At 36.7% G+C, this 21,005-nt stretch overlaps 1 protein-coding gene across 1 annotated transcript; it reads left to right on the top strand.

Moving 5' to 3' along the window:
- Window positions 1–1,010: 1,010 nt before the first annotated feature.
- Window positions 1,011–15,760, top strand: CRLF2 (cytokine receptor like factor 2; the record flags this gene model as incomplete). Its single annotated transcript, XM_084290680.1, has 8 exons — window positions 1,011–1,113; window positions 6,308–6,419; window positions 7,169–7,341; window positions 9,471–9,610; window positions 10,330–10,492; window positions 12,729–12,843; window positions 14,003–14,087; window positions 15,488–15,760. Exons 1-8 carry the CDS (start codon window positions 1,038–1,040, stop codon window positions 15,758–15,760), a joined length of 1,137 nt encoding a protein of 378 aa, XP_084146806.1. The 5' UTR covers window positions 1,011–1,037.
- Between the last annotated feature and the right edge of the window lie 5,245 nt (window positions 15,761–21,005).

Raw genomic sequence — 21,005 nt, 5'->3', positions numbered from 1 at the left:
GCAGGGCACCCAGTGGACTCCATTCACTACAGGGGATTCAATTTCTGGTGCTGGACTGGTGCTAGTCTAAGGAAGTTCTCCCTCTGCCCCTTCCCCATATACATTGCATGGCTCTTAGGTCCTCAGTGCTGACTGCTTCACTCCACTGCTTCATCACTCCTGCTTGCTACACTGCTGTATGGATGTAACCTGACCCCAGTTTAATCCAGACCTACGGACAATTGGCCTCTTTAGACATGCTGACTGTAATTATTACAATTTCTTGAAGTTCTACTTATTTCCAAAGTATATTTAATATCAGGTAAAGCACTATTCCCCATTTTCTATGTATAATTTTAGGTATATGGATATATAAATATAGAAGCCAGAGCAGCATACAGCATACATAATTCATTCTAATGTTACCTCTTGTGTAATAGCCTACCTACCCCTGGCAGATCTTTCTGCCACAAAAGGCCTTCTTACATCTGCCTTTGATCTGGGGGACAGAGATGGGCCAAGCCTTCTGACCTGCACCAGGCATGTGGACGGGCAGTATAAATGTCTGCTGACAGCTCCCAGTTAGTAAGTGGGGAGGAGATAGACTGCTTGTACTTCACCTATCATCTGGTTACTGGGTAGTTTGTGGTCAGTGTGTTCATGTTTATGATGTGGTCACAGCTCCCCACAGCTACATGGTCCTTGTTTGTATCATGGCTATTGTCACCTCTGGTACAATTATGAAAAGATAAAGCAAGGCTAGTACTGACATGGAAGATATTCTGGAAGTTTCTTATTCTTTTCTTGTTCTTATTCTTTTCTTGTTCTTGTTCTTAATTATAATTATTATATTTTCTTACTCTATTACATAGTAGAAATAAAGCATGCACTCTAAAGACCTGCATTTCTAATTTGTTTATTGCTAGAGATATGTCATTTTTTAATTTCCTGTAGTCATTTCCTCCAGTTCCCTCCTGTCTGTGATATAAAGTGATCAAATGGTAAGTCCAGAGATAACGATTATTCATCTCTTCACAGCCTGTTGTGTGATTCCAACCATGAGACTCATCTTTCAAGCATGTTCTGTGATCTTCACACTGGGCAACCTGATGGCTTCTCAGTCACAGTCAGGTGGTAAGTTCAATAGATATTTATTTAAGTGCTTGATATACTAATTAGTAATATTTCTATGGGTACTTCATGTGTTACCTACCATATTCAGTACTTTTTTGGTGAAAAGAATCAACCAAAGAGAAATCGAAATCCAGGAGAGGTGAATGAGTATTCTTAAAACAAACAAACAAACAAACAAACAAAAAAACCTACTGAAATTTTATAAATACAATTCAAGAAAGAAAATGGTAAGCTTGTGCCTATTGTTAAAGAAAGAAATATTCAAATTGTTAAGCAGGACTACTTGCTGCCTAAGACAGAGATTCTTATAGAGAGGACTGCATCAGAAAATGACTACAATCTTCCCATTGAATAAAGTTGCATAAAATGGACAAATGAATAAAACTTCAGTACTTAGTATTCTGGAAGAATGAACAAGATTGGAAAATATCCAGCAATATTTTGTGCCTGTAAAAGCAATGAGGTAAAAAGACTATTAAAGAGCAAAAATAAGAAAGGCTTTAAAGACCGGTAATTTGGCTACCTAAATATGAGAACACCTCTGTTTCACTTGTTTGTTTGCAGTGCCATTGCTTCTAGTTTCCCAAAGTCAAATAGACTGACAATCTAATCTTCACTCTTACTAATTTATCACATGGTCCCTGTCTTTATGAGAAAGAAATACTTTAAAGTTATGCCCTCTTCTTATCAACCTGTACATCAATTCTCTGTTCTGCTGTACTTACGATAAGTCTTTTTTTTTTTTTTTTTTTTTTTTCTGGCAATGCATAACTGATTCTCCAGTGTTAATTGCTCTTGTGAGTCGCTGTCTGTGCTGTGAGGGGACATGACTCTTTCCTGCCTTGAGATGGCTACAACCTGTAGCTATGTCATACTGATGGCATGACTTCGTGGGACAAAAAAATGAAAATTACAGTTGTGATGCTTATTTAATGTGAAGTGTGGTGATGCCTAGAGATGGTTAACTATCTTCTACTGGAAACAAAACAAAATAAACAAATTTAAAAAATCACAAAATCATCGTAATCAACAACAAAATAAACAAACAAAAAACCCTGCACCACTCAATTTGATGAGTTATGAGAAATATGCTATAAGGATATAAGGAAATATGCTTTGCCTCCAAATGTCTGTAAAAACCTTCTCTTGGTGTCCCGTTAGGTCTCTTGAAAAGAGACGTTCTACTCAGTAGTCCTGTGTGCAAGGAGTTTACCTACATGAGTTCCTATTAATGAAATGAAACAGTTCTCATAGATGAGTAGTAGTAAGAGTTATTAGACTGTAGGCCCAGGTTTGGGTATTGCACTCCCGTTGTTTCTATACAGTGTGTTGCTGCAATATGTGGAAGTTCAGCATGTGGTTACTTATCAGATTGCATCAATGTAAGAAAATCAAAAGGGTTTTTTCTTTGTTGTTTCAACACAACTGTTCCCATACATATATGTTCCACTCTGTTATCTTTGCAGATTGACATTCTTTCTCTCCTTTTTCTCATTTCTGCTCTGTTCCATGACATTTGGGCTTTTTACAAGGTTCCCCTTCAAGCTTGAAAAGTATCTTAGAGGTGGAGTATACTTGTTCATGTTATTGCTCATGTTATTGGTTATGTCTGCATAATTTATTGCTCAAGGAAATTTCCTTTTTTTTTTCTGCTGTAAAAGTACTTTCTCCACACACCATAGTGGTATTTTCCATGCTTCTCTGTCCTGAGAAGAGCAGTGTTTATGATGCTAAAGTCTTGTGTGGAACCCTACCAGTTCCCCTCTGTTTTTAATGAATGTTTGGATAATTATTTCCGAAGCTTATGTTCCAGGGTACTGGTATGCATTCTATACCACTACAAGGTACTGCCATCTACTCATCTAGCCAGGGAAGCAGGTCATCCTCAGGCAGAAAGCTTCTGTGGCTCCTCTTTCATCTGGGGCCTGCCTCTTCATTATACTTTTGACCTTTATTCTAGCTATTATCATAACAAAAAGAATAATGATAAACATTTTACTGTTGTCTGTAGGATCATGAAAATAAACATGCTTTAAATAGTTACAATTATTGTGGAAGAACTGGCATATTAGCTGAGAAAGACCCATGGTGGGTTCATAAAACTTGCATCATAAAGAACGGGAGACAAGGAAGGAAACATCATTTTGGATAACCAGTGCATACCCTCAGCATTTGATGTCAAATTAATACAAACTTTAAAAGTCTTACTTAAGCTTTACATCTTTTGATGTTGAAATAGCAAGGAAACATGGATAATGCAACACATATATGCTATGGTTTGAAAAGATGCACACAATTTTTTATTGCACACTTGCACAAAACGTAGCTCATGCCACATTAATAAGGTTACAAAACCCACTCAATTAGAAAGTATAGTAGAAACTTGCACTAACTAGAGGTCTGGAAAAACAACCTTTAATAAGAAAAGTTATTTTAAAGACTTTATTTGTATTATATAGCTGAATACATTTCAAAGTAATTAATTATGTTAAGGCTGATTTCTGATGAAGTTCTTAAAAACTAGAATGCGGTAAAGAATACGTATATATCACCAGACGTTTATTACAATTTCTGTTCCATTTTAATTAAATGATTCTATTTACTGTTAAGGTATTTAATAATGCATTGTCTTCCATTTCAGTTACTGGAGTTTATATATAAATATTAAAATCCCAGAGTTCTAATTCATAATATGTAGGATTATTTACTTATTTATTTATTTTACAGGAAAAGAATCTGAGTTTAGCAAGATTTATATATGGGGTTAATTTGATGTGCTCTGAGTAATTCTGCTGAAGTCAAGTGGACTATTCAGAATGTGCAAAGTTAAGTTAATCCAGAAATCACTTCAGGGCTGGAGCAAAAACCATATTCTTTTCTGTTATGCAAAAATATACCTCACCAGACCACAGAGCTAGAGTTCCATATAAATATTAGTTCCATACACTAACATTTCTATAATTTTTTATAAAACTAGTTTTATTTAATGAAGGGGAACATGCAGTTATACAGTCAAATATGTTAAACATATATTTAGCTAATTTTATAGAAAATATAACTCTAAGTAGTCATATGGGTTTAATTTACATTAACCATAACACTATATACTGCAAACACAGGCATGTAAGAATTTAGTACATAAAAATTAAAACGTGTTAGTGTATTTGTTGACCAATAGTCCACTGTAGGGCACTTTGCCATAGAATCATAAAATGATAGAATCATAGAATCATAGAATGATTTGGGTTGGAAGAGACATTAAAGATCATCTAATTCCTCACCCCTGTGTGGAAGTGGCATCTTCCACTGGACCAGGTTGCTCAAAGCCTCATCCAACCTGGCCTTAAACACTTCCTGAGATGGGGCATCCACAACTTCTCTGGCAATCTCAACTAGAGCCTCATCATGCCAAAGCATAAGTAAAGAATTACTTCTTAATATCTAAGTGGCTAACATAATATTAATGGCTTCAGCTAAAGACAAGATGATCTCTTAGACTTGCTGAAGGGACTTGATGTCTCTTGGGCAATCTCTTGTACAAAGGTAGAACTAACTGAGTAAATTCCATTTTATGATAGCTTATGAGGTTTTGAAGTTTTTGCTTCAGTGCATAATTGCATCGACTTCTCCATTCTTCAGAAAACCAAGATTTTCAGTTTGAGAAAGCAATATAAAACAAGCCTGCAGCCACTAGTTAGGAAACAGAGGAGTTGGGTTTAAGTACCTCTCTTGAGTAACAACAGAATCTATTTATTTATTTGTTTTATTATTTTATATTAGAATTCCATGAACCATGTAACAAGGATCTGCATCTAAATCTAGACAGATGCTTTTGGACTTCTGTCATATCTGTCTCTAGAGTGATTTTGAGATAACAACATATTAGAACACAATGACACCTGTACAAAAATATTTTGATTATCTGTAATTGCAGAAGTCGCAAAATCTGTAGACACAGAGATGTAGCCTTGAAAATAGTTAGGCAACACCATTATTTGAATCCAAGTTTCCACATGCTTTTCTCACATGTTTGTGTTGATTACTGAGCAAAAATATAGCAAACTTGAAGATATGTAGGCCTGATTCACTTGAACATTCAGGATCTTTATCTGTAATAAACAGTTCATCAGAAATGTTTTAAAATTTTTCCACTTCAAAATCTTCAAAAGGACAGAGTAGAATAAAATATAAATAGGAATCAGGGTCTAAATACTCTATTGTCCTGTTAGACAGCAATGCTCCTGCAGAAGTTTTTAGTGGGAGATATTTCATGTCTGGAGATTGCAGCCTGCAAATTGTACCTTCAAGAGGTTTTCTGCCAATATTCACTGTGTATTTTCCTCCTCTTTTTTTCATTCAACTAAATATAGTTTCACATCTTATAGAACTTAGAAATAAATAATTCGTACTTCTTGATGGATTTCTATCATGGATTTCTAATCTTTCTGGTTTCTTATCTTCTTCATTTTTCAATTTCAGAATTATCTCCAGTGTCTAATTGTGGAATCCTGATGGACACTGAATTAAAATACCTGTGTCCTGGAAAGAGCTATAACAAGGGGGTGGTCAGAAGAAGAAAAAAATATCTGTGTGCAGTCAAAGGACATTAAATGATCTTCCTTTGAGAAAGCCTGTAAGGTGGAATTGGCCAAGACCCCATAGATTGTGGTCTATTCACCTATTGTGGTGACTAGATTTATGGTCAGTTCACCTATTTGTGCTGGTCTGCATTGGGTTCCTATAGGTGTATCTGCATTAGCCACCTGGTGGACAGTAAAAAAAAGACATCCTTGTTTTTTGTGGTAACCATTACAGACAGTTTATACACAGGATTCATGTAGCATTAGTTCCCAAATAGTTCTCCTCAGCAGGAAATTCTTAGCAGATATTAGGGGGGAAGGTTGGTCTCAATATTTAGGTCCTATGCACAGAATACATGTGAACCAGTATATAATTTTTGGCCCAGGGATGGTTGAACTTTCTCTGGTGTTGCTGTGCATATTTCCATTTTGCTATTTTGAAATTCTATTTTATTTTTATTTTATTTTTATTTTTATTTATTCTGTTTTCTTGTGTTTTAGACATTCTTATGTCTTAGTTTTTAAGATTATCTGAGTCTACAGCAATAGCGATATCAAGTGATGTTTCTCATAAACACTGCTGAAATCATATTCTCTGTAAATGTACCTGGCAGGTCAGAAAGATGCCATCAACACCAAAATAATCAACTTCAATAACGAGAAGATGCAGATCACGTGGGCAGTAGGAGAACTATTCCCTGGCGAGAATGTGTCATTTTCTTATACGTGAGTATTAATGATGACTATTCTCTTCTTGCAGGACTTACTTTGGAAATTTAAAATAGCTAAGTCCATTTGACTCTTCTGTGAACTATATCTGGAAATGCTTTTAACATTTTTGTAATCATCTGACATGAAACCTGTTTATATCCATACCTTGCTACAAAAGTGTACAAAAGTGTACTGCTGAATAGTCAGTCATAACAGACAATATATGAAAGCTTCATATCTTTTTTCTTTGTTTTAAATGTTAATGTTAATTACACTGTTGAAAGTAATGGTGGTTATTTTTTTTTTTATATATATATTTGAGTTATAATGTATGTATATTTTACCTATGTCATTAGTTGATGTAACAGAAATTCATTGTTTTGGTTAAAGGCAGTTATAGAGCTTGATCTTCCCTGTTCTTTCTGGTATGTGAAGGAAGCAACAGTACAATATTGGAAACAGGTTCGTGAAAGCACCTGTTTGAGCAAGGCATTTTCTTATTAGAGAAACAAACAAATAAATAAAAACACAAATGAAACTTGGTAATTTCAGACTGCACTGAATCCAAGGACTGGAAAGTCAGTGAATTCATGTGAATGAATTGCCTCACACCACTATGAAAGTTCCTGATTCAAGAAGTTCCATATGTAGACTTCTCTTGGTAGGACGACTGAAAACATACAAACAAAAAGACAGTAGCAAAAAGGAATTAATTGGTTAACTGGTAAGAGTGTTTCCATTCAACAAAGTTTTTTCATTCCTAGATTTGAAGAAGGCAAGCAGAAAGTTTGGAAGCCATGTCCCACTTATTTATTGGATCAAGGTTATAATTCCGGATGTCTTTTTAAGACAGAAGGACACACCCTTGCCTTCTCTATCATGAACAGCAATGGAAGTGAAGAGCGTTTTTCTAAAATACTAAAATCTGATTTCTATAGTAAGTATGTAAAATCACAGCTATGTCTTTTGGTAGTTTTAGTGTCTTCCCACAAGCATGAGAAGAAATCATTTAAATGTGTGTATTAAGTGCTAATAGTGTATACCAATACCAAACTATTGGTATTTGGAATTACTGATGCCAATTTTTGTCACTTGCTTTCATCAGTAGCAACGTAGGCTCTCATGGCACTGTGGTTAAAGTGGATTACACAGGACAGTCAGATTTGCCCCAAAATACAGTTTCAAATTAGAATTAAAATATTATATGGGTGTGCCTGATGTAATGTAGATCTACTCAGCATTCATACCGGGAAAATTAATACAACTTGTTAATTTCTTGTCTTAGTGCTGGCGATGTTTGTCGTATTTTAAATCTTTAAATCTTTGGCCATTTTCCATAATATATGAGGCAGCAAACTACTTCTTATCAAACAAGCTGTGGTACAAACCTAAGGGGATGTAAACAGAAGTTAGTCAAGTTGCTCTGGTATAGACCAATGTCATAAAAGATATCTCCTCCTACTAGCAGAGATCTGATGATCCTGGTTTACTAAATCCCTCCCATATCTGTTTTTCAAATCTAGTGTGAGGTTGATTTATCAAAATTTTCTGTCATTATCCTTATTTATAATGTTTAAAATTAAGGGATTATTTTTTTTTTCTGATAAAAAATCATGCGAGAAAATGTAGCAGGCAGAAACTATCTGGAAAATCATAATCTTTTAAGTATGTTGTTAGCATTTTTTATTAATGTTTTAGTAAAAGAGATCAATTAAAAACATGTCAAGACATCTAACTTTGAGAATACTTTTATATCCCATCTGATAAACCATGGAATGTTGCAACTTAGTTCCTGAATTTTGGCTATTGAACTCCCCCTGATACCAAAATTATGTTAAAGATTGATAGATAACAATGCAGGAATAACAAGGATTGGACTTAAATTTTGAAATTCAGAAGGCAGGATCTTCATAATATGAAAAGGAATCTAGAGGAATTGAAAAAGCAAGTAACACTCTTCTCACCCATTTATTTCTTACTACTGAAGACTACCTAGCTACATAGGTCAAACCATTGCATTCTTGCATTCTCTTTGGATCATCTGAAAATAGTGAGGGGTAGATTCAGTTGTGCACAGGTAAGCACCTTTTTTTTTTTTTTTTTTTTTTGCATATTCCTCACCATATCCCACGTGGTCTCCAGAAGATGAACATGTGTCCTGTAGGTTTGATGGTACTGAATTTGTCAGATCTTTTCCAATGAAGAAGCATCTTCCTTTCTCTTGACTGAAGGAGATTAGAGTCATTCTTAAAGTAGTTTCCTGCTTCTACTCTGTGCTGGTGCGGTCTCACCTTGAGTACTGTGTGCAGTTCTGGGCACCACAGTACAAAAAGGATGTAAAACTGTTGCAGAGTGTCCAGAGGAGGGCGACGGAGATGGTGAAGGGCCTAGAGGGGAAGACATATGAGGAGTGGCTGAGGTCACTTGGCCTGTTCAGCCTGGAGATGAGGAGGCTGAGGGGAGACCTCATCACAGTCTACAATTTCCTCACGAGGGGGAGTGGAGAGGCAGGCGCTGACCTGTTCTCCATAATCACCAGTGATAGGACCTGCGGGAACAGTGTCAAGCTGAGGCAGGGGAAGTTTAGGCTGGACATCAGGAAGAGGTTCTTCACCGAGAGGGTGGTTGCACAGTGGAACAGGCTCCCCAGTGAAGTAGTCACTGCACCAAGCCTGTCTGAATTTAAGAAGTGATTGGACTGAGCACTTAGTCACATGATCTAAACTTTTGGGTGGACCTGTACAGTGCTAGGAGTTGGACTTGATGATCCTTATGGGTCCCTTCCAACTCAGGATATTCTATGATTCTATGATTCTAGTTACAGTAGTTTTCTGAATCAAGATGATATCTACTTTTAAATGTGGCACCTCAAATTGTAAGTAGTGTCATGATGCCAAGTTACATTTTGACATCTAGTAAGGAGGTCAGATGCAAAAGTGTATTATCCAAGAATGTCCACCTTCTTTACTTGCTACTCAGGGAAACATTGAGATATGGGAAAAAAAAAAAAAAAAAAGTAATTTTTTTTTAAGAGTCTATTGCATGACTTTTTTCTTTTCTTCTTAGTAAAGCCCAGTCCACCAGAAAATGTGACCTTCTTCTGGAAAGATGACACCGTTACCATAACCTGTAATAAACCAAAGAGAGGTGTGAAGTGCTTGAGACTTGAGCTTCAGTACAAAAGCAAATTTGACAATGGGTGGCAAGTGAGTTGGGCATGACATTTTTAATCAACATTGGAAGGAGCTGGAAGTAGCATCTCCTTAGAAAGTGAAATGGTGTTGTTTTCAAATTACTCTCCCCTCCCATGTTTTCAGGATTGATGGTAGCAGAAAACTGTTGGATATTTTGGTTCCTAGATCCCTGCCATGCCAGAAATCATTTACTTTTTAAGCTATAACCATCTTCTATGCAAACAGCTGAGGACAATCTAAAGAAAAGGTCATACATTCAAAGTAGAAGACTTAGAAGGTAAAAGCAGAAAGCAGAGTAGAGTTAAAAGACAGAAAAAGGGAGAAACAGCATAAAATAAAATGAAAGAAAAGAAAAGATGAAACAGGATTTTTATCTATTCTGTTTTTCTGTTAAGTATATCTACATATTATTTCATTGACTTAAATCTTTCCAGTCACATACATAATATATTTTGTGATTTTAAAGTTTTTTTCTTCTATATTGTAAATAGCAACTGTAGCATAGTACTCTATGTAATGATTGTTATGCCCTTCAGTTCACCAGCAGATGGTAAGCAATGGGCAAGAATAGGTAAAGAAGAGGAATTCTTCAAAATTCAGAGAAGTTAAATTTCACTTATGAGGTTTTGGTTTGGCCTACCCCTTATCCTAGTCATGATCACACCTGAATGTAACATTCTGAAGCTTTGTCTTGAAAACTGGAATTAACGATGATGTGCCTTCCTTCTCAGTCCAGAACTTCTAAGTGTTGCAGAGTTGGAGAGCAAGGCTTTGACCCAAGGAAATGCTATTCTTTCCGTGTCAGACTGAAGAGGCTAGTACCCTACTGCAATGTAGTTAATTACAGCAGTGACTGGGAAGCAGAAACATTTTGGATGAATGGCACATTATTAGGTAACAGCTGTGCTACATTCATATGTTATCTAAGTGTAAATGGGCAAGGGGTGACTGCAAAAGAAGCTCAAAAGCTGTATCAGGTTCATGTTGCACTGTCACGATCCATCTTCTGTCATCAATTATCTTGGGGGTTTGGGCCAGAAGATCTCCAAAGGTTCCTTCCAACCTGTGAAAAAATGCCTGTGAAAATTTTGTGATCAGAGAAAGTTTATGTGGGTGTCTGAATGCCCACTTTTAATTCCTGTCCCCTTTGTCCTGATGACTCATAACACTACCAATTCATGCAATAATCCATAAAGCTAAAAGTGTTCTTATTTTTTTATGTTACTATAGTGTCTAGGATACCCCAATGACAGTGATGTGATACATACTGTGTACATATTGTGTATATATATATACATATGTATGCACACACATACATAAATATATGCATATTTATGTATGTGTTTTGTATTTACATGTGCATGCAGGCACTCTGGTGACAAATGATACATGGACATTAAGCCTGAGCCCTAAGAAAGACCTTTATGCCCAAATTTTAAGGCCATTTCTTTTAAAATGCATCCAGTTGAATTACAGAATCAGAAGTCATAGCGGTCTGGTGCTCATAACTGATGAATTGATTAAAACAAAGTATGGGGGAAAAAAGTGAAATGGCAGCAAAAGCAGTATCAGCATTGTTTTCCTTCCTGGAAGACCCATTTAGATAGGCATGATTGCCTTGGACTAGATCTTTGATGGAAACTATTTTACTGGTTATCAAAACCAAGAGACAGATTTGCTGTAGTAAAGCAAAGACTGTACACCATCCAACACATTCGTATCAGCTAACCTCAGAATGCCACCCACTAGGCCTTATCAAAATGATGAAACACCCAGATTTCCATTGCACTAAGATCTCAGTTCCCTAAAATGCAATGAGCTACTAGGTCACCCCCAAAAAATCTGTACACACACAGCTGGGCTGAAATGCTGGAATAACAATAACTATGTGCAAACTATGCACTAGTAGTAGGAATAGAAAAGCCTCCTCCACCATGCAGACTGTGAGCCTGCAAGTATGTCCTCTGCTGTGGCTGGCAATGTCTTTCAGAATACACAGTAGACAATGTACATCTCTGAGAGGTGGGTACATACAGCTCTACCTGCACCCTTTGACCAGAGGCTGCCAGCAGGCAACTACAAGCATGGAAAACACAGAAGAGACAGGCTAATTGTGCAGTTGCTTTGAGTGCTTCTGGATCAGAAATGACATTGGCACAGCCCCTTTAATGGGACAAACAACTCACTTCAGACCTTTATTGAGTTATTATTACCTCCAGATCTACCATCACAGGAAGACTTTCATAGCCTCTGAATGCTTTACTGGGTGTTCACAACTTTTCTTGTGGCTTTCTGGCAGCCACAGAGAAAGAAGTGACTCTTGAGTCCTATTTATAGAAAAGTTTACCCTTGATTAATAATTAAGTTTTCATAGTAATTATTTGGAGAGCAGAAGATCAGTAGTAGGAAGTATAGTTTTGCAGTGGTTTTACAAAAGCTGCAGAAAAAAATGCTGAGAATGCCAAAAGGTGGAAAAATATATTTGTTTATATACCTATGTGTTGGAATCTGTCACTAGTTCCTTTCTGGATGTCAGCACTTGTGGTTTGCTGACTTTTTGGTATATGGGATGGGGAATTTATTTATTTATTTGTTTATTTGTTTGTTTGTTTGTTTATTTATTTATTTTGTCATTTGTTTTGTTTTGAAAAATAAGACATTTAAGCTATGTAAAAAATCCCACTTGCAGCTTTTTATCTCAGGAAAGCTTAAGCTACTTGAAAAATTGTAGGCGTAGCTTTTGTGACTGTATGTAAGATAGATCTCAGCACAGAATTGCTGCATCGCTGTCTGTGCATTGAGAGGAGCATAAGAAGCATCACTCTGAATGCTTAGACTCTTTGCACATATGCCTTTGTCCTGTACCAAGTCAATTTAAATAAAATAACAATTTTCTTTTGTTGCAAGATTTGGGTAAGGATATATTTTTGTTGCTGTTTTCTTTTGTTGTTTGTTTGTTTGTTTTGATTTGTTTTTCAATTGTTTCAATTGAACAACTGAATTTGTTGCATTTGTTCCTAAATACTATTTTTATTTTTTTAAAAAGAAAAGTCAATGCTGTTGTGTAATTAAGAATAATTACTGTTAAAGCAAATGAGGTTTTCACATGCTTTTTTGTGATTATTCCTAGATTCATGTGATGATGATTTAAAATCTCAGTCAAACACAGTAATTCTTTTAAGTTGTTTGCTGGCAGTACTTCTAATGATATTTATCCTCTTGATTCTTCTGTGTAAATGGCAGAGGTAAATATAATCTTACTGGGTACTACTAAATTATAATTTATATCATGAAAATAGAGCGATCTTTTAGGATCAAATCTTTTACCACTCAAAATTTCTAACTGATGAAGTCAGAATCAAAATGTAGAAGTAATGTCTTAATTACTTTTTGGCAGCTAATTTATCCTGGTCTTTCAAACATCAAGGCCTTTATCTTTCAACATTATTGTTATTATTATTACTAATACTAATATTATTTTTATATTAGTATTAATAAAATAAAATAAAATAAAATAAAATAAAATAAAATAAAATAAAATAAAATAAAATAAAATAAAATAAAATAAAATAAAATAAAATAAATAAATAAAATAAAGCAATGTATTAGAAAAAATTTGTCTCTTCCACGTCATTTCTTCTCTTTTTCTAGAAATCCACTTAAAGAGACTTAAATCCATTATTCTGTTTTCTGCTTCTGAATAGTTTTATATTTTTGTGCAAATTTCATCAGACTCAATGTCTAGTAGCAGTAAGCTGAAGTGAGCCTGAATGCACTCAACTTTCATAAGACTATATCAATATTTGTATTTGTTGTCTAATGACTGTTCATGTTTTAAATCTACAATTAAAAAATAAAATCTGCATAGGTCCCAAATTCTGGTCTTTTTCAGTGGAAAAAAAATATAAAAATGCAGTACTGTTGAATATAGATCTTTTCAGATCATAAATTCATTTTTTCCCCTCCAATATTTCTTTTTACACTCGTGTTCACTAAGTCAGCCAATAAAGCTTTCTGTTTCACCATCTTCCCCATCTCGGGGAACATGGCCAGGAAATGTAAAGTTCTGAATTCTACATAGTAAAAAATGCCACTTGCTGACTAGCTGTAAATTTACTTATCTTCTAGATTTTGCTAGGATGAGAGTGACTGAAAATCCAACAGTAAAATCACTGTTAGCCTGATGATCTTATCGTTCCATTATATTGTATTAATCTCATCCGATGATTGTTTTAGTGTAGTAATGTAGTAATACTGCTTTTCCACTTTAACACATGTATAAAAGAAATCAAGCCTAGAGTATTGTCATATAGATTGTATTTGTGGCTACACCACTGTGTTGATGTAGACACTTGTATGAATAACTACATCATAACAGAATGCCTTTTTGCATTTTTCTTTCAGACTTCAGAAGTCTGTCATGCCTACCATACCAGATCCAAAATATGTATTTGCTGATCTCTTCAGTGATCATAATGGAAACTTCCAGGTAAACATTCTATTCCCAGCAAGTCTGTGAACTCTGCAATGCTGTGAATGTTTTGAAAGTAGTTACTGACACTTGTTCTGGGCTGATGTTACAGCAAGTGACCCAAGAAAAAAGCTCTTCCTCTCATGCAACAGCACCAACAAAACTCATAAATTCAGTGTAGTGCTGCACTGTGTAAAGAGGATTGTTGTTTCAAGAGAAGAATTTAATGATGTCCAGAGACACAACATCATCTAATTAGATGACAGTGTGGCATTTGCATCCACTCTTGCTAATGATAGTTTAGGGAGCTTGCTCTTCCCTTTATGTTTGTGAAATGCAGGGAGACTTACTGCCGAACCAACGATGGCACTCATGGCTTTGTGGGCATCAGTCACAGTAGGAAACATACATGTATTCTCTCTCATCACAGAGAGCTATGATCACTAACTATTTAGACACAGAGCAGCTGTGAAATGAAAGCACTACATGTTTTGCATTTGTTTTCTTACTGTTCCTTGAATCCATGACATCACATAAGTGATTTAATATCTGTATTAATTCAGTTGTCTTTAATTACTACCATGTTTCCTCTGAAGGTAGACAGGTCAAATATTTTCAAACTTTTTCAAACCCAGTGACAACACAAAAGAGTAGTAATAACATTTCAGTGATGAACTGAAAAGGGACCATACATAGGATATATTTAAAATATAACTGAAGAAGAAAGATATAAATGAAATTAATACAGAAGATTCAATCCAGACATGTGCTATTGTGTAAATCTCCCTGTAAACTCAGTCCAAATTTAGATTGTCAGGACTCAGGTCCTGACTTAATGTGCAAGTCTACCAAAGAAAGAATACAGGATACTTTATATACCCAAAGTTTTCCAAAGGTCTTGATTAAATACAAATTTCACTTGGTTTGTTCAGTTTGGAGAAGAGAGGACAGAGGGGTGGCCTCATCATGGTCTACAATTTCCTTGCAAAGGAGAACTGAGGGGGAAGTGTCAATATCTTCTCTGTGGTGACTGGTAGTAGGGCTTTAACCATACTCTTGGAAGTATGGTTAAATTTTCAGCTAGTCCTGTGTGCAGCTAGGAATTAAATTCAATGATTGTTGTCAGACCCTTCCAACTCAGGATATTCTATGGTTTAATATGATTCTGTGATTTTATAATATAATTTGGTTTTGATAATTTGTAGGCATTTATATGCAATTGTAGAAAACTGCCTTTCTTCCTCTCTTTCTTCCTTGCTTCTTATTTCCTGCGTGACTATGTTGCTTCATTTTCATCTTCTCCATTGTGGCTGATCCTGGAAAGATGCCATTATTAAAGGAAAATCCACGTCTGTACTGCCAGACTTCTTTTGATTGGATCTTAGAACCTGCCACTAACAATGTTTTAATTCTCCTAGGAGTGGATAGACAAAACTGATCATGCAATGGTACAAACCAAGCTAGAATACGAAGAGCCAGAGTGCATCATTGAGGAGGAAAGCCAGCAAAAGGACAAGAAGAACAGCAACAAACAGGAACCTAGGGAAAAAATCTTCAGCTCTTCAGAAGCAGCTGGAAATTACAGTCCCAAAGCAGGTCAGAATGCCTGCCTGATGCCAACATCCAATAATACGGTTTCCTTTTCTGGCTTCCAGAATGTAATGGATGATGACACGTATGTGATGTTATAAAATTTGCATAATTCAGGAGGTATGGACAACAGTTAACTAAAGCAAGCATGCAACGCTCTTAGTGGTATGGTTTAATTTTTAAGTAGTCCTGTGTGGAGCTAGGAGTCGATCTTGATGATTTAGGCAGGCTTAGTATTTAAAATAAATGCCTGATAACTTTTAAAGGTCTGGTTTTGGTTCATCTTTAGGACTATATGAAGCCCTATTTTCCTGCTATGAGCAGGAGAAAAGAAGAGCTCCTCCACAGTACATTTTCAAGAGCTGAGATTCAGTCCTGGTGCTCATGTAGTGCAAACTACATTATTATTCTTCCCAAATTAATAGGAAAAAAAAATAAAGGTATTTTTCTGCTAGTGGGCTTTGTCTTACAAGAGCCAGGTGATATAACATTCATTCTCATAGGGATAGGATACTGCTTCTAAAGATCTCTTTATACTATAAATTATTGCTTTAGTAAGCTGCTTCTCCCAGTGTGAAATTTTGAGTTCCATGGAACACATCAAAAATTTAAAAAAGAGAAAGAATAGGTCACATGTCTAAGATCAGAAGAGTGAGGATATACAGTACTTAGTCATGTTTAATCCTGCAAGCAGCGCAATGTAAGCAGCTTCCTTCAAAGTTTCCAGTGATGCTTTGTGGGCCTCCTCTGAAGTCAGGGTCTCAATATCTTACAGTGTCTTTTTGTATGACTAAGCAAACTCTTCTAAAAAGATGAAGTTCAATTTGAACAATATTTACTTTAACTGAGTTACATGTATTTTAAACCATTTTTAATATTATCAAGTAGCATTGAACATACTTCCTAGGACTTACTCAGATTAAATATATCAGTCTTTTATACTTAAATGGTATTCTAATGTTTTGTAAAGCATACCATCTTTTAAACATTTTTTTTGTTTAAATTTAAATTTAAGTTCAATATACTATGCAGTTAGATCTCAGAAGCAAAATCTTAACTATTCTGTAAATTTCTCTGTATCACTTAAACTACATGCAGCTTGAAAACAGATTATGTAAAATGTTAAGTGTTAAATGTATCTATGATATATGCCAGATCTTGTAGATATACTGTGATTATATGTTGAAACAGTTCCAGTTATTCACATGGACATCAATCAGTCACTGAATAATTTTATCAGTTGACTAAACTTTGCCTAATTAACACTTTTATTAACTAATTCATAGTGTAACTTGCAGATTGGACATATCAGAAAATTACTGTGATTAGTAGGCTATTTTTAACTCAGCACTTAAAAAAACTATAATGCCAGGTATCCTTGGGAACTCTGTACAGTAATGTAAATCCATTAGGTTTCAAAATCGGTTTCTAGGTCACCAGGTTTGCTGTACAAGGAAAAGCTCAGATTTTTTTTCTGGCCAATAATTGCAAAACTTAACTGGGAAGATAGTTTATACACATTTCCCTTGTTTTGCTTGACATTACCTTAGACTTAATTTTTCACTACAAGAAAAACAGGCTAAGAAAGTATTTCTCATAATCCTGACAAATTTTCTTCCTTTTACTATATAAAACAGATGTATGCAAACCTTTAGGGTCCTTTTGTATACCGCACATTTCTGTTTTGTTTTTTTTTTTCATTTTTTACAAGGACAAATATGCAATGTTTCAATAGCATAGTAATATTACTATTCACAGTATTTTCCTGAAATTTTAATTTTGGGGGAAAAGACGAAAGTCATGTGAAATTGTGCTGTCTCAGCAATGTCTCTGAACTGAAAATGTATAGTCATTTAAGTTTTTAGTATGAAGTATAACTTGTATTATATTTTTTAGTCATAAAGTTTCTGTTTGCAAAAGTATACAAGCATATTTACATAGTGTGTAACAGATAAGAAATAAAAGAAACAAAATGTCTACATTCTTGGCTGGTTAAGCCTGGAAAAGAGGAGGCGAGGGGAGACCTCATCGTAGTCTACAGCTTCCTCATGAAGGGGAATGGAGGGCCAGGCGCTGATCTATTCTCTCTAGTCACCAGTGATAGGACCCAAAGGAATGGTGTCAAGCTGAGGCAGGAGAGGTTTAGGCTAGACATCAGGAAGAGGTTCTCAACTGAAAGGGTGGTCACACACTGGAACAGGCTCCCCAGGGAAGTAGTCACTGCACCAAGCCTGTCAGAGTATAAGAAGTGTTTGGACTGTGCACTTAGTCACATGGTCTGATTTTTTGTGTAGACATGTGCGGTGCCAGGACTTGGACTCGATGATCCTTATGGGTCTTCCAACTCAGGATATTCGGTGATTCTATAATTCTATATATCTCAAATATTTATTTTAAAAACATCCCCTTATGAAGAAAGTGCAATGAAGGGAATTATTGAAATTCAAAGCAAATTACTGTTCTTTAAAAAAAATATAAAATTTCCATTCTTGAGGAATTCTTTAAAAATGCCTAGAAAAGGATGAAGAACATGATTTAAGCAATGGGAAAAGGCCTTTCTGAAATACTGATGCTGATTCTGTCAAACATGGTACAGGAAGACATAAATCAGATTAGCAACACACATTGCTTATGGCCACTGGGTGCCCTGGGAATGCCCAAGCATACCTCTAAGCTCCACATTTGTGGTGCCTGTCATAGCCCACCTCTGTTGAGATGTAGGCCCTGGTGGCACTCAGCCACATCAGGCACATCTCTATGAAGCTCTAGGAAGGAAGAGCTGGGAGCCAGTGCTCCTGGGCTTTGGCTGAATCACTGCTCAGAGAAACATCAGTGAGAAGGGTGACAGTATGAGAAGCTGGACATGAATAAAAAATATCTGAAGGTTGGGGCAAAATACCTTAAGGAAATGTGTGGGTTTTACTCAGGTGGGCAGCTGAGCTCCACAACAACCTTTCTCTCACTCCCCATCCTCAAAGGGAAAAGGGGAGAAAAAAGGAAGGAAAGGGCTCAAGGGTTGAGATAAAGACAGGAAGATCACTCAACAATTATTGTCATGGGCAAAACAGACTCAGCACAGGGAGATTTGAAAATTTAGTTATTACTAACAAGCTATAGAAGTGAAAAACAAGGAAAATGAACTAAAACCACCTTCCTTCCCTTCATTCACCCTCTTCCACCTCCTCCCCCTGAGTGGTGCAGGGGAACAGGGAATCGGGGCTGTGGTCAGTCCCTGACACTTCGTTTCCACTGCTCCTTCATGGTCACTCCCTTCCCCTGCTCCACATGGGGTCCCTCTCACGGGATGCTGTCCTTCCCAAACTGAGCCTGTGGGGGCTGCCCACAGGCAGCAGCTCTTCAAGCACTGCTCCCACATGGCTCCAAACCACGGGGTCCATCCCCCAGGAGCAAACTGCTCCAGCACGGGTCCCCCACGAGTGGGTGGCAGCTCCCCCCAGACCCCCTGCTCCTGCGTGGGCTCCTCTCCATGGGCTGCAGCTCTGGCCCGGGGCCTGGTCCTGCGGGGGCTCTCCATGGGCCACAGCCTCCTCCAGGCCCCATCCACCTGCTCCACCGGGGGCTCCTCTATGAGCTGCAGCATGGAGATCTGCTGCATGTGGGACCCATGGGCTGCAGGGGGACAGCCTGCTGCACCAGGGGCTTCTCCACACGCTGCAGGGGAACTGCTGCTGCCTGCCTGGAGCACCTCCTGCCCTCCTGCTGCACTGACCTTGGGGGCTGCAGGGCTGCTTCTCTCTCTTCTCCCAGCTGATTTTTTTTTCCCCTTTCTTAAATCTGCTCTCACAGAGGTGCAAACAACACCACTTACTGGCTAGGCTGTAGGCAGTGGTGGCTCCCTTTGGAGCCAGCTGAAACTGGCCTTTGCCTAACATGGGGCAGTTTCAGGATTCTTCTCACAGAGGCCATGCATGTAGCCCCCCAACTACCAAAACTTTGCCATGTAAACCCACTACATGAAAATAGGATTATATGCCTTCTACAGCAAATTTAAAAGGGGTTGTATGGATCTAGGAATTTAGATAGGAATATTAGCAAGACAGGTAAGTTCAAGAACAGTTTCCTTTTGTTTATGCCATATAACCAATCACTTTGTCTTCATACCAAGGTTGTGTAAGGGTATGTAGGAGAGTGTCACTTTGGTCTCAAGTCATTCAAGAGAGACAGTTGCCTCCAACAAAATTCTTAATCTTCAGACTGTGACAAAATACTGCATATGACCTTGCTGTTCAATTAAGAACATTGCATAATGTTCTTTATGTTATAAAGGTTTATTTGTTTGTTTATTTATTTATGTATGAATTTATTTATTTTCCTTTGTGTTTTGTCTGTTGGCCTAATGTTTGCTTTGTAGGAGAGGTCTGGGCAGCAATGCAGCCAAATTCAAGAGCCTTTGCTCCCCAGGATTTACTGAAAAGAATTGCAGGCTGGCTTGCTGCTTTCAACTACCATCACAAGCAGCAAAAGGTTGGAAAGTCTGTTAACTTAGGTTATGTTAGATGAGGTTTCCCTTCCCCTTTCCCTTCCTCTTCCCCTTCCCCTTCCTCTTCCCCTTCCCTATTGTAATTTCCCTGATATTTGCAGAGCCATGAAGCCCCTCGCTCTGAGTAGGCTTGCAGTGATTCATGAAAACCTAGCTACAAACAAGCAAATTAAATGGGCATCCAGGAAAAAGCCTGTTCAACTCCCCACAGTGAGAAGAAGGGTGCATAGCAACTTTCACATCTTTCCTTTCACATATTCAAAATTTGTCATGTTTCTTCAAAGGCATGAGTCCCTTGAATGCTACATCTTGTTCCTAATTATATCCCACAGAAAGACAGAAACTGTGCATCATACAGTAGTCCAGACTAATTGAACTATATTTTCTGAACAACAGAACAAACAGAATGTATATTTATTCCTCATGCGATTTATGTGCTAGCTATACCAGTACTGAGCCAATTTGCATTGATATATTGAACATCTATACTGTTTGCTTTGCTTTTGATGTGTGATTTGCAGTGAGAGAAAGAATAGGAGGAAACCACATGGATTGTTTTTAAGCAAGTAACAGGACTAATTTAAACTGGTCTTGCAACTTCCACTTTCCTTTATTATTATTATTATTATTATTATTATTATTATTATTATATTAGTATTTTTCAATCTATTTGGAAATATGTTTTGAACAATCATGAGCAGAAAAATGTTCCTTCCTTTCCAATGAACCTAAAAGTTTCTTACAGTGCTTTTATATAAGCTTTTTAAACCATCTTTGCTTTTTTTTGGTGGCTTACATTTTCCTAATTACTAAAATCAGACATGCAAAATATGGTTTATTTTGTT

Source organism: Netta rufina (genome assembly GCF_964035555.1).
Source record: "Netta rufina genome assembly, chromosome: 1".
Lineage (NCBI taxonomy): Eukaryota > Metazoa > Chordata > Aves > Anseriformes > Anatidae > Netta > Netta rufina.
Note: the sequence above shows the minus strand (reverse complement) of the source record. Positions and strands in the feature narration are given on the sequence as shown.